We start from the raw sequence: 17883 nt of genomic DNA, 5'->3' as shown, positions 1-17883 counted from the left end.
TCTATTCAGACTACCTTTAACGATTGCCCCTGTGATTTATTGACAGTCATACAAAGCAGACCTTTGAGGGGGAATTGCAGTCTTCTGAAGTCAACGGGCACTTAGTGGGTATTAACTGTATTCATTTTCGGGAGAAAACAAAAAATGCACGCTCACAAAACCAATTTATGGGCTTCGCTTTGATGTCAGAGTTGTCGGGCTACACCTTAGCAGTCAATTCTGTAAGAGCTGACACCACTATGGCTAAGCATGGTGTTATCTTACCTTCAAGTGTAGAGTTTTCTGTCTCCTATTTCAGGTAACATCTCTGGTAAATGCCCATTGGAAGAGCCACCTCTTGAGAGCTCATATTTGTTATTAGGGCGAGCTTCTGAATACGATGCCACAAATATAACGATTATAAATAGGACCTTACTTCGTCGGCTTGTGATCCCCCCTGGGCATGACTGGTAAAATTTGTCGAAAGTCTCCAGCTAAGAGAACTGCAACACCCCCCATTAAACCATCATTGGCCCTTAGATCTCTCAGTGTCCTACTGAGCGCTTCAACTCCACCTTTATGAGCCATAGTGCATTCATGCCATACTATTAGCTTAGTCTCTTTCAGCACCCATGCCATATTACTCTGCTTTGATATGTTGCACAAGGTCTCTACATGTATCCGATTAAGGCCGCCTGCACACGGTCGGAAATCCCGCGGCAGTATTTCCCGCGGGATTTCCGCCACTGAAAGTTTGCATAGGAGTGCATTACAATACGCACTCCTATGCAGACGGCCGCGGTTTGGCCGCGCGAAATCTCGCGCGGCAAACAAACCGCGGCATGTCCTATTTTTGTGCGGGGCTCGCACTCACCCGGCCGCCGGCTCCGGTCTGCGCATGCGCCGGCTGCGCCGCAGCCGGCACATGAAAGAGCCGGGGCCACCAGGCGCGGGTGAGTACGCGCTCGTCTCTGCAGGCTCTCGGGTCGGGTCCCGCGGCGAGAATTCTCGTTGCCGGATCCGACCCGCTCGTCTGCAGGCGGCCTTAAGGGCAGTTTAAAATCAGAATGAGCCATCTTCTCCCCATCTAGTAATGTGGCAGCAATGCCAGAAAAGGTGACAGCCAAGGCCATCCCACGATCTTTCCATATTCTGGCTAGTAGTAGATTTAGGATGAAGGTTTGCCAGTTTCCCCAGAAGCATTCAGGAAGAAATATTTGACCAGTGCCCTTCTCAACAATTTCCAAAATTTGGTTGTAAACCCGAAACGGTTCTTCAGTTAATGAACGTTCATTATTAGACACTACTTGTGCCAAAAAAATTGTGTCGTAACTGATCCCTCTAAGCCAATCTCTATTTTGAAAGACCGTATCACATCTTGTAGGTTGAGGTCAGCCACAGTGTTCTGAACATTGTCCTCCCAAAGACAACACTGCATCTTCAATAGAAAATCAGCATTTATTATAAATCTCATCCATAAGGTGGTGAACATTTTCTTGCACTTCTGACACTATATGACGCTTTATGTCCTCAGATATACTAGCCTTGTATTTTTCCCAAAGACATAAAGCATCTGATGGTTGACAAAATATCAACAATACTAAGAAAAGTTCCTGAAAGTCTGAATGGAGAATCACAAAGAGAAGCTTCTTCCATGATAGCATTCCAGTGCTGGTCATCCTCTAGCAAGCCTACAGACTGATATGTCGGGTGAACAATACCATTAACAGTCTTCAAATCCAAGAGTGATGTTGGACCTCTAATTTCATGAGGTAGAAGACAAAGATAATAGTACTCAGCATCGTTAGGGTGGATGGTGCACACTCTGCCCAAAGCTTGATCCCTTTTTAGGGATGTCATTTCCACATTTTATTCTCTCAAATCTGTTACTTCTCCATACATAGTAGGAAGGAACTTCCACATGAAGAGTTTTTGCAAAAATCATCTATTTTGCATAGGTCGAAAAATGCTAAAAGTGTGCGGTAGTTTTCTGGGGGCTGGAAACCTTTCATAGCAAATTGTCGTCATTGGGATTAAAATAGATACGCTGGCCATTCTCCAGACGCACAGCGAGATGAACGACTGCTGGAAACCTTCCGTATATGGGAAATGCCAGAATTCTCCAGACGGCCTCAGCACTGTTAATGTAGCGACCACGTTCATATAATACAATTTGATCTCATCATTATCAAGACCAAATGAAGCCTGGTTGCTGCCTTTATTAATCAGATATGTAAATATGTTAATAAAGCATTGCAGTTCGGTAAAATCTATGCTAACATGGGCAACAAATGTACATGAAGGAACAAGATTATAAGGCACCAGCCAGCGGTTATCCAGGGTTACACCATTGATTTCAAAAGTGAAAGCACCGTCCTTCACAGCTCTTCGCCAGTACTGGGGGTATCGGCCGTCTTCTCTGAGTTTCTTTCAGGAGTCTAGGATACTTTTTGATGCATAGACCTTCTTTCATGCAGGGTGCCCAGCCCACACCGACCGCCGAACCACCTGTCATAGGTGGTCTCGGACCTTACTGGGGCGTCTACTGTAATTCTAGACAGGCTAGACTGCACTATCATTCAACCATTTCAAAATACAAAACTTGTTGAATGGAGAAATCTCTAGAGACAAGATTCCTCCCATAGTAGATCATGGAAGAAAACCAGGCCTTCTCATTCAAGGCAAACATCCAGATCCCCTGCATAGTCATCCCATCCAGCCCTTCCCAGGACGTGCTTGGAACCTTCCTGCAGAGACAATAGTCGCTCAGAGGACGAACTGAGTCTCTCGCACATTCTGATTGAGGAACAGGCCTCTAAAAACTCTCCATTAGAGTTCCTACCTACTAGCAATATGTTTTCTTGCGATGCAAGAGCAAGTGCCAATCAGAGGCAGAGCTTTCTGTAGCTGGGGATTTTTCAATCCCCGACCTCTAGAAGACAGAGGACAACTGCCGAGGCTGGAGAGAAGAGCCGGATAGCTCTTTTAGGTGAGAAAAAAAAAAATTTTTTTTAAACAGCCAGGGTTGATTTTCAGGGAAGGGCTTATTTTTCAAGCCCTTCCCCAAAAATCATCACTGCAGTGGTTGCCTGCAACCCATTGCTTTCAATTGGGGCGTCAGCTGCACCGGCCCCATTGAAAGCAATGGTAATAGTATCGCAGACCTCTACCACAGCGGTGGCAGAAGATTCCTTTATCCCCGCGGGCACAGCTGTGTCAGGGGAGCGCGATGTACCCCTTATGTTTTCAATGGGGCTGGCGCTGCTGCAGCCAGCCCCATTGAAAACAAAGGGCGATGGCACAGATGTTTCTTAGCACTGCGAGGCTTCAGCGAAAACATCGCAAGTGAGTATGAAACCATTGAAAATCATTGGTTTCATAATCATGCGTTTTCACTCGCATCACAAGAAAACATATCGCTAGTGGGTAGGAGCCCTTTGAAGGGATATCCTTCACAGCAATATAAGGCTATCCACTCTGCTAATAGATCAGACACCCATTATGTCAGCGGCAATATTTTCCTTCGGGCACCCAAAACATTCTCTGAAGGTCTTCCCTCATATAGGGTTTGACGTCTTGACAGCACTCGACCCCGCCGGCCCCCGAATCTTTTCTCACGAGCCGGCAGGTACTCGCTAAGGACAATACTCGCTCGAGTATTTGCCCTTAGCGAGTACGCTCGCTCATCTCTAGTGATAACTGATTAATGGGAGCCCCACAGCTGGGACCTGCATGATGGCTAGAAATGGGGTCTGAGCCCCGTTTCTCCTCATTGCACAACCACAGTGAGGAGGCCTCGAGGGGAGACGGTGAAGCATGTAGTGTGCCAATCCATTCAAATCCTATGGAACGGATGGGGAAAGCAGGCAACAGCATTTAGGGGTTTCCCTTAACCCAAATCCACAGACATTGAATGGAGCAGCAGAGCGAATCCTCGGCCGTAGCACCATTTCATTCAAAGTGTGGTTGTGTAGCGAAGATGAATGGTGGTCCCACGTCTTCCATTCTAGTGATTTGTGGTGGTCCTAGCAATTAGACATTTATCCACTACTCTGAATAGGAGATGTGAATTGTAGGAAAACCCCTTTAAGAAACTATGACTTACTTAAGACTTTGCATTTCTTCATTCAGGTGAAAACTCTTCAATTTCTCAAACTTCTCCACTAGATCTGCTTTTGTAAAGGAGATTGTAGAAATTTCAGTCATGTATCTAGGAAAGAGTGCAATACACACAGGGCAGTTACAAGAGAGAAGTGATAAAGCAAATAACACCAGTGGAGCGCTGCTAGAGGCTCACAAATTAATCTTACCCATATTCCAAAGCAGAAAGCATTGCACAACTGATGGATACAATTCAAGTGCATTCCAAGCTCAACACGTAAGAGTATGTGTCACCATCGTTTTTAATTACGTGTTTATTGACGTTTTACACTTTGATTGCAACAAGTCCACATGTGCCATGAATTTTTTGATTTTACGATGCTTCTATGGAAAACTGCTCTGTTATACTGTTACAAGGTTTTCAGATGTTGCAGGCTTTTCCTAACAGGGAATACCTTCTTGGCACAGCCCCTTTAACACCTTGAGTGGCACGCCCGGAAATTTTCCGGGACGAGCTCCACTGCTCATAGCGACATAGCCTGGAAGATTTCCGGGCTATGTATCACTATGGGAGCTGCAGAGCACAATTGCACAAGCTGTGACAGTGTGCTCTGCCTGCACAGACCCACACAGAGCAGTGCAAGGGCTTTGAAAAACCAGCAGAAGATATTGCCTATCTACCGGCAGTCTCCTGCTTTGTTTACAGGTTGCCATAGAGACCATCGGCTTGTCAGAAGCAAGCCGATGGTCTCTGTGGCAGGGAGAGCTTGGTGCTTGGCTGTGAGAGGACAGCTAGGTACCAGCTCTTACAGCAGAGATCAGAGAAAACCTCTGATCTCTGCTGTGTTAACCCTTTACATGCTGCAGTCTATGTGACTGCAGCATGTAAAGGGCTGTCACTGCAGCATGTAAAGGGCTGTCACCATCGGACCCCCGGAATGTGATCAGGGCGTCCTGATGGGTCCCTGTGGAAGTCCCCTAAAGAGACACCAAAAAAAAAAAAATTAAATAAAATTTTTTTTTAAAAATTTATTATAAAAAAAATTATAAAAACACTTCTCTCCCTTTACTTTGAAAAAAAAAAATAAAAAAAAAAAAAAAAATACAAAATCACACATGTGGTATCCATGCGTCGTAATGACCCAGAGAAGGAAGTTAATACATTTAACCCCTTAATGACATGGCCCCTTCCCCCCCCCCCCCCCCATTTCTTTTTTTCCTCCCCCGTTTAAAAAAAATCACAACTTGTCCCGCAAAAAACAAGCCCTTATATGGCCATGTCAATGGAAAAATGAAAAAGTTATGGCTCTTGAGACGCAACTGCAAAATTAGTTGAAATTCAATGATTAGACCATTTTAAAAAACCTGCCCTGGTGGGCACGACAGGGTGGTAGGAAACCCGCCACTCAAGGGGTTAGGGCAATAAGAGAAAAACATTCCATGTCTCAATTTGACCTTATACTACTGCTTGCTGTGAAAATAAAAGCTGTTAAATGTTGCAACAGATGAAAGACAAATAACCTATCTTTGGTTTGTTCTCTAAATATGTCTGTGACTTAAGAGAACCTGTAACCATGCGGCTCAAACCATAGGCTTCTAAACCCAGGACAGGTATGCACATTGTGCCCAAGTAGGTTTTATTCTGAAATGTAGCAGCGTTTCAGAACAACATACTTTGACGTTCTACCTGGAACAAAGCGAGTCAGAGACAGCCCATATCGAAAAGGTGAGAGAAGCCATCACTCTACATGATGCATGCTTGAAAAGGCCAGCACCCCATCAGCCCGTGTCAAACTCCAAAGTATGTTTATTCTGAAATGCTGGTACACTTCAGAACAAAACAAACATTGGCGCAGTGTACATGTCTGTCCCAGGGTCATGCAGCATGACCCTGTTGATAGGTCCCTGTAAATAAACTTAAACTGGATATTCTGTGATGCAATATGATTATGTGTTGCAAGTGTCCAGAAAATAAATTACAAAGAAAGAGCACCATATATACTCAAGTATAAGCCGAGCTTTTCAGCAGAAAAAATATGTGCTGAAAAAGCCCCCCTCGGCTTATACTCGAGTGAGGTTAAAAAAACAAAACAAAAAAAAACCTCAATACTCACCTCCCAGCCAGCATCTGTGTCCCCAGCACGATGCGCTCCCCGGCGATGCGGCAAGCTGCTTCAGTCTTCTCCCCAGCTTGGCTTTTGAAATCCCTGCCGTCAGCGCTGTGATTGGATCGAAATCAATCACAGCCATTTAGTGATGTCATTCTGAATGGCTGTGATTGGTTTATCGAGCGCGGGCTGCGATTGGCCGGTGCTTGATACAATCACAGCACTTCCTCACACAGCGCTGATGGTGGGGATTTCAAAACCAAGCTGGGAAGATGACAGCGGATAGAAGACTGAAGCAGCTTGCCGCACCGCCGGGGAGACAGACGCCGACTGAGAGGTGAGTATTGCGCTTTTTTTTTTTTTTTTACTTCGTATATACTCGAGTCAATAAGTTTTACCAATTTTTTGTGGTAAAACTTATTGACTCGGCTTATACTCGAGTATATACGGTAACTTACTTTTCCATAGTCTTGAATAGCCACACTGGTTCTTTGTTGAATGGCATCTCCATCATATGGAATCTGGCCAGCTTCTGAGCAATTTCACTAGAGATTTCAGGAACACTAAGTTCTGATGTCACCAGTCTACGACTCTAACAAGGGGATAAAATAAAGAGAAGGAAAAAAAAAAAAAAAAAAAAAAAAAAAAAATCAAGGTTTCGGTGATTTAAAATAAACTGACAGACATTATCTAATGTGAAGAGAGTCCTGCTCACTAATACAATGCAAAGGGTATGGAAAGCCCCAGACGTTTATGGCACATAAACAGGAGGAGGGGTTCCCAATTCTGGGGAGAAAACTGTCTTGGCTGTTTGTGTAATGTCAATAGAGTTCAGTGCAGAGCAGCATGAACAAGCAGGCAGCTCTGTGAGCGCTCCTTCACACCGGCAGTGGGGCTTTCCATCTCAGCACTATTTGTTCCGTTTAAAAGGCGGGAATATAAGGGAACAGAAGAAAACCTGCAGCATTTTATTTATTTATTTTTTTTGAAAACCCACTGACATCAATGGGGGAAGAAGTTCATTCAGTTTTTGTGTTCCAAAAACGGAAAGTCGAAATGTAGTTATGAACTCAGCCTAACGCTTCTGATCCTGTTATTGTCTGGCTTGTACTGCAAAACAAGGGCAGTAGATGTACCATGCTGGTGTATTTCTTTATTGGATTTCTGCTTTTGATCAATATGGTTTATACTAAAATGTACTAGCATGTGTCTATATAGCAGGACATTAAGGAGACCCTCCAGGCTACCCATCTCAGACAATCATAGATGAGATAGAAGTATCAGCTTGCTCCACAGCCAAACTGGCTTTTTTTAAACTAGATCAGTAACTCCCATAGAAGTTAATGAGAGTTACGTAAGCAGATCATCATAACAGAGTTCTAAGAAAATATGCTGCAGAATTATTATGTCATAGCATACAAGTATTTAGTAAAACAGACATCAAGAGTGGCGACAGGTCATGCTCATTACCGAGCAGTCACTTTAAAGAGGTTTTCTGGGAATAGAATTCAATGGGAGCTGTGCCTGCATTACCAACCCAGGCCTCTGCAATGTGGACAGAGCCATTTGCCATCACCTCTGTCCGCACTGACAGTAGACCCAGCAAATAGCTGATCAGTGGGGACCTCTCCTGAGCTTAGATCATCAATATTCAGGTCCCAGAAAGGCCCTTTAAACAAGAAAACCTTACAGGACAGCCTTGGAGTGCTTTCAAAGGGAGGGTAGTACAAAACAAAAGTTCTGTATCTATGCAGTTAGAGACATATAGTTATTTCTATGAAGACTTACAATGCTGTCCATTATTGTTCCAAATGTGACCTTCTTAGTAACCAAAGCATTGCTTGGAAGATAGGCTTACAAGCTACCTTGTACCTGTTTTAATGGTCAATACTAGAGATGAGCGAGCATACTCGCTAAGGGCAATTACTTGATTGAGCATGGTCCTTAGCGAGCATCTCCCCGCTCGGCAGAGAAGGTTTGGCTGCCGGCGCAGGTGACAGGTGAGTTGCGCAGTCAGCAGGGGGGAGCGGGGGGGAGGAAATCTCCCCTCCGTTCCTCCCTGCTCTCCCCCGCAGCTCCATCTTTGCTCCCGAGCAGGCAGATACTCGCTAAGGGCAATGCTCGATCGAGTAATTGCCCTTAGCGAGTATGCTTGCTCATCTCTAGTCAATACCAAACAAAGAAAGTTACAATAAACTTGCTCTCAATTCCCTCCCATCCAGACAGAACCTCTCACCGGAATGTATTCCTCCAGACGCCCTTGTGGAAAGACCCCGTACAAACGTGGACCCAGGGAACGTTCAGCAAGGATGGCAAACATTACACTCTCCAGAACAAGAGAGTCCACACCCTGCAAAGTAGAAAGAAACAGGAAGAATATTTAGTAGGAAGCCGTCTATACTGTAACACTGACTACACCATCAACTACATATATTCAAGTCAACATCTCCCACATTACTACAAATACATGCAACAGAATACCAGATTACCTGCAGGATGGCTCCATAAATCCGCAGCAGCACTTGTCGTGGCTCCGTGGACTGCGTTTGTACAGCGTCTGTGAGACTACACTTATACAGCAGGTTACTGAGACCACCGCTGAAACAACAATGCAGGGTCCTAGTTAATGTTTGTAAACACGCAAGTGACAGAAAGCTTCTGACAGTTTTCACTGTGCATTGGAAAAGTTAAAATCCACAGTGAAAGTCTGTAGCATAAATGGGCATTTGGTGGATTTAAAGGGGTTTTCTAGCCAAATATTGATGACCTACCGCCAGGATGGATCATCAATAGTTGATCCCGGGCAATCAGCTGATTTCCAAGCCTGCTGTGCATGCAGTGGAGCCAATATAGTCATTGAGGTCGGAGCAGAAAGACTAAAGGTAAGTGCAGTCGGGACAGAATGTCAATGTCCACATGTATTCTGCGCAGTTTTTTCAGCAGCATGGGGACACGTTTTGTTAAACCCTCATCCACTTCTGTAATGGATCAGTAACGACTGAGAACATCCCACATGGAAAATACTCCGCAGTCCCATCCCACATGGCCATAAGTGTTAGATTACCTCACTGCACGCCAAATGCGGTAGTAATATTCTGGGTGGAGTAAGGGCCCTTTTGCACAGAACGAAAAATAGTTTTAACGAGGGAACGAATCAGTCATTTGCTTTAAAGTGCTGTCAGCTTATAAATGCAGGTCGTCCTTTACATGTCATTTGCCCGTTCACTCAGTCAGTCAGGCTTGCAAACAAGAGAACGATGATTTTTATGTCTGCCTAAAATGGACGAATGAATTATCGTTGGCCTGCTTACACTGAACGATTGTTCAAGTTTGCACCATCCAACGATTTTTGAACGATCTTGTTCTGTTGCAGATGGCGCGTAGTCCTCTGTCTATGTAGCATTCCTCCCCATTTCCAACCACTGCTACTCTTTGCTAGAGTTCTTTAAGGGAGATTAAAATAGTTTTAATGGAGGTTTCTGGTGAGTTTAATTGACCAAAATATTCTCAATGTTGGCAAAACCACAACAATTTGTAGAAACCACCGCGTAAATGACTGGTAAACACACCCCAAGGATGCGTTCACATGTGACAGATTAGCTGTGGTGCCGATCCACTAAGGATTTCACCACTCCGCCTGAATGGGTAGATCCGTGGAGAATCTGCGCTATTTTGTGCCCATTTTGACAGAAATTCACTTAGAGTTGCCAATCATCCAGAAATTCCTGGACAGTTTACAAAAATAGGGGAGTTTAAAGCCGGGCCACACAGCCGTAAGCGTAAAATGCCATGTGGGTCACGCAGTGTTCCACCGCTGTGGCCCGGCGTACCGCCAAGCATGGCAGCAAAAGCGTACTGTGCATTCCGGCGTATCTCAAGTACACCGTTAGGCGCAGTATATCTGTTTTTTTGTTTATATTTCCTGCGACGGCATGTATACACACCAGCCATACACATTGTAATTGCATATGGTCACATGTTTATATGTGCCCATAGGGAACAGGCTCTTGCGTATAAACATGGCAAAATAGATATGCTGCGTTCTTTATTGCGCAATTCCAACATGCTGTGATTGGAACTGCGTAAGGCAATGTAATTGATTGCTTGCAAATGACTACAGATCACACGGGGGTGTACAGAGCACGTGTAATACGCAGTAACCATACACCCGTGTGAGCCAAGACTAAAATTATTTACATTTTTTTCCCCACCGCGTCTGGTTGGTACACAAGCAGATTATTAGGACCATTTATTTCACAGCTCATAGTAAACGCCGGTGATGTGTTTGTATCAGTTTATTGCCTACACTGTCCGACCAAAGAGAATTGGACACCTGAGCAAGAGTCAAAAGCAGTATTCATTTACATATATTAAGTTGATTAGTATTCAATGTCATTGGAGCCAAAGGAGACCTCACTAATTATAATTAGTGAGGTCTCCTTTGGCTCTAATGACATCGAATACTCTCAGTGTCATACTTTCTAACTTCAGATACACTTCAGCTGTTAATTCCCTCCATTCATCCTGCAAAGGTCTAGAGAGTTCTATCAAAGACGGATGCTGCTCATATTTCATAATCTGATGTTCCAGTTCATCCCAAAGAAGTTCATAGGGTTTGGGTCAGGAATTTGCAGGCCAGTCCAATTGTGGAGCATGCATATCCTCAAACAAACGTAAAACAGCAGTGTGCGACAACCTGCATTGTGGGAAGTATTGCTGACCCGTCTCAGAGTATTACCACATTGTTGGCAGCACATTATTGTCTAGGATGTAAAAGGTACACTTCTGTGCTCATGGTTCTTGCCATTGCAACCAACGAACTGAGACTATGCCATGTAAACCATCCCCAGACCACAAAGGAACCTCCGCCATACTTATATGCTGGCACAACATTCAGGTAAAAGGTGTTCCCCAGACATCCTCCACACCCACATACCGCTTTGGGATTTGAAGATGGAACAGCATACAACATTCTTCCATTGCTCAAGTGTCCAATGATGATGCTCCTTGCATCATTGTAGACAGGCCGATGCATTGCTCTTCGTGATGGACGGCTTGTGTGCCGTGCCATAACCCTATATCCAATAACATGCACTTCCCATCACAAACTATGGCTGATCCCTCCAAGGGTCTACATCTTATGTGGCATGGTTTAGGATAGTGACATGCTAGTAGGACACAATCTATTCTACTGATATAATAATTTTAGTAGAATAATTTATAGATGTGCTACTTATAATCCTCATCATTTTGTGTGGTATTCCGATGTGTCCGTAAAAACTGCTTGCTGTCCGTCTTTTTTTGATACGTTATCCATGAAAAGGAGAAATTCAGGCAGGCAACCATGGATTAATTGTGGAGAGCCTCCTAAGGCAGAGTGCAAACTCTCACTCATGACCTGAAGGTTGCAAGTTTAATCCCCACATGCTTCAGGTAGCCGGCTCAAAGTCGACTCAGCCTTCCTTCCATCCGAGGTTGGTAAAATGAGTACCCAGCTTGGTGGGCGGGGTGATAATTACCTAAAAGCGCTGCGGAATAAGTTGGCGCAATACAAATAACAAGATTTACTTTATCTTTCCACTATGAAAAAACCACCACATGTCAATGCACCCCCAGGCTGTCTTCACACGGGCAAGAAAAAAAAAAAAGAAAACTCACACAAGATTTGTGCGTTTTGAGACGCACAAATCTGAATGGGGTCATACACATGGATGCGGGAGAAAAATTGTGACCCGTCCTATTGCATCACATCTCCCAATGTTTGCAATGGGGCCGGCGGCAGCATCGCATCACGTACTAGGTGCATTGCAATGTTTTTCCATTGAAAACAATAGGAGAAACGCCACGATCCTCCGCTGCAGCTGTCAACCGCAGCGTAGGAGCGCTACTTTCCCAATGTTAAGCAAGGCGGTTTTGAAATAAAAACGCCTCGCATCCTCATGGAAATTGCATGTTTGCGAGTACAATATCGGACCGTAATTCACAGCCCAATATCGCACTCCCCCGTATGAAGTTAGCCTAAGGGTCTGTTCACGGCAGAAAATCCTGCCACCCTCCAGGGAGCACAAATCCTCCTGCGCTCCGACATACAGGCCAGCAGGGAACAGGGCAGCGGGCGTTCAGCTGCTCCGTGTCTTTTCCAGTAGTAGATCACTATTTCCCCCATGACCTTGGAGCTGAGCTCAGGGAACAGCAGAGGAACATGCAGGGAAGGCTGGAATGGAAACTTCAGAATATCATCATGTGGTAGGAGAGATCTGTATTGGGACACACAACCACTTCTGGTCAGACCACACCACTCCCAGAGCCCACAGTCTGACTTAAGGGGGTAATCTCATCTGAGCCATTTATGGCATAGGGACAGTATACGCTATAATGTCTGATAGATGGTGTTTCCATGTCTGAGGCACACAGCCTGGAAGTTCCATTAACAGCTGAGTGTCAACAGCAATAAGCTACAATGGAGAGCGCTGCAAGCACAAGCGGCCACCTCTCCGGCCTATGGAAATATCCTTTTGGAGGATCATTGTGGATAAGACTGGCACACTTAGGGATAGGCTCCCTGCACACGGCCAGAAATTCTGCAGCGGAATTTCCCGCAGAATTTCCGCCTGTGCCCGCTGCCACAGGTTTGCGTGCATGCACGCAGTCCTATGCACACAGTCGCGATTTGTCTGCTTGAAAACACAAGCGAAAAACAAATCGCAGCTCGTTCTATTTCTGTGTGGGTCTCACAGAGGACCGCATAGAAATGTCACTGGTGAGGCGCCGGCTCCGTTCTGTGCATGCGCCGGCTGGCCGGCAGCTGGTGCATCACAGCTGGTTCATCACATCGCGGCCCCAGCTGCAGTGGCCTAACAGGAGGGAACGCCCCTGTTAGGCCACTGCAGCTGGGGCCGCTGTTACTGTGCTCCCTGCTGTTTTACCCATGTGTCCTTGGCGCCACTATCATCCCCACTGTTACCCTGCATGCCGCTGAACGTTTCCCCCATGTGCCAAACCGCCGGGGACACTGACAGCGGCACAGCAGGGCAGTGAAGGGAGTGCGCCAGACCACTGGGGACAATGACAGCGGCGAAGCAGGGCAGTGAAGGGAGCACGCCGGCGGACACTGACAGCGGCGCAACAGGCACGGAAGATGCCAGCCCGCTGCTGCAGTGAGGAAGGGAGTGCGCCGGACCACCGAAGGACACTGACAGTGGGGGAGCAGTCCCGCCGGTGGACACTGACAGGGCAGAGAGGGAAGACCGGGAGGGAAATGTGAGGGACCAGCAACAGGCACTCAGGAGCTTGGGGCATTCCCCAAGTTCACCAGGACCAACCCATTTCTCCACCCAGGACAAACCCGTCTCCATCTATATTTACAGTGGAGACAAGATACACCAGTACCGGCCTCATGTCCACGGGCATCCCACAGCAGATTCCACCCATGCCCGCAGACACGAGGCCTAAAAAGACATTTACTCACCTGTCCGGAAGCCATCCGTGCGGGAAACTGCAGAAAAGCATGCTACAGTTGCTTTACTTCACATGCGATCTGCACGCCGAGAAAAAGTGACATCCACGGGTATTTAATTACCTGCGGATGCCCAATGAATGTCTATGGGCTGATTGAACTGTGGATCATCCACACGGATTCCAAAATTCTATTTTGCCCCATGGACATGAGGCCTTAGCCCCTCTAGTCCTTCCCTCTTCTCCCCCTTAGTATGGTATTTGATTGGTTACTATCACGTGGCCCTATTTACAACATGACGACATCCTGTAATAACATAATTGCCATGAACTTTGAGGTTGTCTGAGTTATATATACACACACACATTACACATTTGTAACGCCCTACCCTAATTGTATAATGCACAGCAAATTACAACATGCTGCGATATTGTTTCATGCATGTAAAAAAATACAGGTCTGAATAGCCCAATAGAAATCAATGGGGTATAGGCACTACGCATAAAGCGGGTCAAAAATCCACTCGTGAGCCCTAGGGGCGATTACCTACTTGTGGTCAGACTGCTGGTCATCTTCACACAGCGCAGATGCTTGGCACTTCCACTCTTCCCAGCATTTACAGTACGAGCCACGGAGAGCAGCTTTCTACATGGAGTGGAACATTTCGGCAACAGATCCGCAGCGCCTTTGAAAACCGCTGGGGATCTGAATCTACAGAATGGCTATCTATGCTGCGGATTTCAGCCTTTTAAATACAAGTTAGAATCCGCAGATCTGCATTAAACGCACCCAAAGCAGCACCATTTAGGTGTGGATTTGGCCAATGCTAGTTTCCAGGGTATTTGCTGTGTAAAGCCTGCAGCAGAGGCACCAGTGAAGGGTCCCCTACAGGGAACATATGGACAGGTAAGCTATAGAGGCCTGTGTACACGGTGGGCTGCTGCAGGGCTAGTGCTGTGGGGAGCGATGACTCTGGCATCAGTGCTGTTGTTGGGCAACCCCCTCCTGCAGGTGCTGTGAGTCACCATGTGGTGCCATGCCCAGTAGCGTAGGGACCCCCTATAAAGAGGTTGCCATGAAGTGGCTAGTGGGCTTATACACTTTGATCAAAATGTAACAGGGAGGCTGGCGTTTATTGCTGATTCATGTATAAAGGCCCATTTAGACAACGATTATCGCTCAAAAGCCGTCTTTTGAGCAATAATCGCTGTATCTTACGCGCGTCCATCGGCAGATTTCGTTAATGAGTCGCTCATCGTTGTCTTTCAGCTTGCTGAAAGACAACAAGGAGTCTTATCAGTGCTGTGTGCTGAGTTTTCAGCGGAATACCGCTGATACTATTGTTGCAGCTGGTATCCCGCTCGGAGAACACAGCAGGAGTATGCAGAAGACAGCACTCCAGCTGTGTTCTGCATACCCCGCTCAGAGCACTCAGCTCCATATCAGCTGAGCACTCTGAGAAGTCAACAGCTGTATACAAAAGACAGCAGTCCCGCTTGTCCTCTGCATACCCTGCTCGAAGCGCTCAGCTGTACACCAGCTGAGTGCTCCAAGACAACAGCTGTATATAGAAGATAGCGGCCCCACTTGTCTTCTGCGTACCCTGCTCAGAGTGCTCAGCTGTATACCAGCTGAGCGCTCAGTGAAGACAACAGCTGTATACAGAAGATAGCGGTCCCGCTTGTCTTCTGCATAAGCCTTCATTTACACACTTATGAAAAGGAATACTCAAAACTGTCACTTAAACTGGAGTTTGAGCGAATTTTGAGCAATTATCTTGCCGTGTAAATGCACACAACGAGGTCTTTTGAGCAAATCATTGTGTCTGAACGCGCCCTAACTAGGATGTGCGCGCTGTCTTTTCTACAATGTTAGATACTATAGTAGTTTCAGATTGCTCCTTCAAGTTTCTTAACCCCTTATTGACATCTGCCATATTTCTGCTAGATCTGCCCCGTGAACGCACACAGCTGAGCTCAGGAGCTGAACTCACTACCCCAAAATAGTGCCGGTAAGTGTGAAAAGTTTTTATTTTGTGAAAGTAGTAAAAACAGCTAAATTTGGTATTCTGCTCGTACCGACCGGTATAAGACAGCCCAGTTAACACTAAAATTTAAACCCAAAGGACAATGGCAGAATTGCCTTTTTCTTCCCCCATTTCACGCCACTAAATCTGTTCTTCAGCTCAGCACATTATACGGTGCGCTGAATGGTGCAACTAAAAATGCATCTCGTACCACAAAAACAAAAGCCCTCCTAAGCCATCAGTGCCCCCACCCACATAACAGTTCTAGGGCGACGGTTCGCGGATGAACAGGAGGCAACATTTTGTCCAGTGTCACAAAGCTTAATGTCCTAGCAGGTGGACTGGCCACCTGCAGCGCCTCCTGTGGTTATACCAGGGCTGTACAGACCCCCCCCCCCCCCCCCCCACAAGAGGCGGCGGGTTACTGCAGGGTGCGGAGTACATTACACATCACTGATCTATATCTGTACCCTTTGCACTTGCCGTGTAAACAGAGGGCATCGTCAGCCTTGAGCCTAGAGGAATCCATCAGTGTCATTGTGCAAAGGTCAGCCGGCGGACGACAGGAAGAGGGCAGTCAGGGACTGGCAGAGGTCACAACTGACTCCAGTAATGCCCATCACCCCCTGAAGTAGATGGGCTGCAGCTGCATGCCCCACGTGTGCCATCTGCAGGGTATTGGGCCGCTTCTCTCATCGGCACAGTCAGGCGCCCCTTGATGGGACTAGTGTGAGGCGAGGGCTACGCTGCCACCTTAGCTGCAGCAGGTGTCATGTGACCACAGACCGCTGTGTGGCACTGGGGCATCACACAGAGCCGCAGGATGCCACAACTGCGATGTCACCATAACAAAGACAATCCCACCTGGATGCATTGTGTGGTTCCTGCATGATAAAGACTATCCAGGGCCGCAGCGTGCCTTGTGTGTCCGCATCCGGATAAACCTGCGCTTGTCGTCATGCCAACAGCATGTGCTTTTTTTGGAATTGCACAGTATTCGGATGCATGAAGGTCCATCATTCAAGACGGGGGGCAGCGCCATTCATGTCAGTGGCAGCACAACATAAGCCCCATTTCTGGTCACAATGCCAAAGTTTCTTAGCGGTCGCCCACTGCCCGGACGTCTCTGCACGCCGTATCGTGGGACCATGTGTGGACTACGAGGCCGTCTCACGCCCATAAGAGCCGGAGTCAGGGAGGCGGTTTTCTCACGGACTGTGGAAAATAAGTATGTCTCATTTTCTGATGAGGTGCGGTGGGTAAGTGCGCACAGATGGCAGGTTACAGGACAAGAGCTCAACAACTCAGCCCCATTCACTGGACGCAGACCCTCTACATGGCCGGCCATGGGGGCCAGCAGTGACATCAGTCATCTGCAGGGGGCCGGCACCAACATTCCTCATACAGCGCCCTTTGATGGGACCCCTGGTGGTCCGGGACTTGGTGGCCCCAAGAACAGACATGCAGCAAGCTGACAGCCCCCCTCTGTAAACTCCTCCTGTCACTGTTACCTGACCACGGACACCCTCATCTGCTCCGGGCTGATGCTCCTCCAGGCCCCCCGCAGGTACTGCCGGCACAGGGTGTAGGCACGGCCCCGCAGCTCCTCGCTCATCTCCAGCCGGCGCCCCCCGGGGGACAGCGGCGCCCCGTTACCAGAGGCCATGCTGTATCGCACACAGTGTAGTGGTCGGCGCTCCGCACAGTCGCTATGACAGCACAGCGGACAGCAGCCCTACAGGCAGGTGATGACAGCACAGCAGTCACCTCACCATCAGCTGTGCGGGACACAAAGGGCATGACTGCCCGTCACCCTGCCAGCACCCCGCCCACCACACAGGCTCAGCGGCGCTGTCAGGAGCATCACATAGGGACATCCGGCTCACGCCGCGCTGGGTGCTAATACCGGACTAACTGCTTGCAATTCGCTTGAGCAGATGATTGATGTGCATTTCAGCCAATAAGAACGCACCAGCAGCGCTAACCCCGCCTATTAGTCTGCAGACCACATCACTGAGAGCCAATGGGAGATGAGCGGCCGAGCTCAGGTCACGTGATTAGTGCTCTGCTTCATAGCGTTGTATAAACTGGCATAGTAATGAGCCGATGCCGTGTCCGTAACAGAGGCGCTCCACCCGTCTGCACACATTAACCCGCTGTACAGCTGTCTATGGCGGCCGCCATTTTATTGAAGACTGCAACTAGCAGTCTGT

General features: G+C 47.2%; 1 protein-coding gene across 2 annotated transcripts in view; it reads right to left on the bottom strand.

Moving 5' to 3' along the window:
* Nucleotides 1-17566, bottom strand: part of CHKB (choline kinase beta) — a 40491-nt gene extending 22925 nt beyond the window's left edge. The window contains exons 1-5 of one of the 2 annotated variants that reach the window (XM_066592231.1): nucleotides 17182-17566; nucleotides 8678-8786; nucleotides 8425-8538; nucleotides 6647-6780; nucleotides 4085-4189 (exon numbers count right to left, since the gene is read on the bottom strand). In XM_066592231.1, the coding sequence (XP_066448328.1) occupies nucleotides 4085-4189; nucleotides 6647-6780; nucleotides 8425-8538; nucleotides 8678-8786; nucleotides 17182-17336 (617 nt within the window). In that variant the 5' untranslated portion in view covers nucleotides 17337-17566. The remainder of the gene's footprint in view (nucleotides 1-4084; nucleotides 4190-6646; nucleotides 6781-8424; nucleotides 8539-8677; nucleotides 8787-17181) is intronic. The other variant, XM_066592230.1, reaches the window with a different exon arrangement.
* Between the last annotated feature and the right edge of the window lie 317 nt (nucleotides 17567-17883).

This window comes from Eleutherodactylus coqui, chromosome 2, assembly GCF_035609145.1.
Source record: "Eleutherodactylus coqui strain aEleCoq1 chromosome 2, aEleCoq1.hap1, whole genome shotgun sequence".
Classification (NCBI taxonomy): Eukaryota; Metazoa; Chordata; class Amphibia; order Anura; family Eleutherodactylidae; genus Eleutherodactylus; species Eleutherodactylus coqui.
The sequence above is the reverse complement of the archived record's forward strand: the minus strand, read 5'-3'. Positions and strand labels throughout refer to the sequence as shown.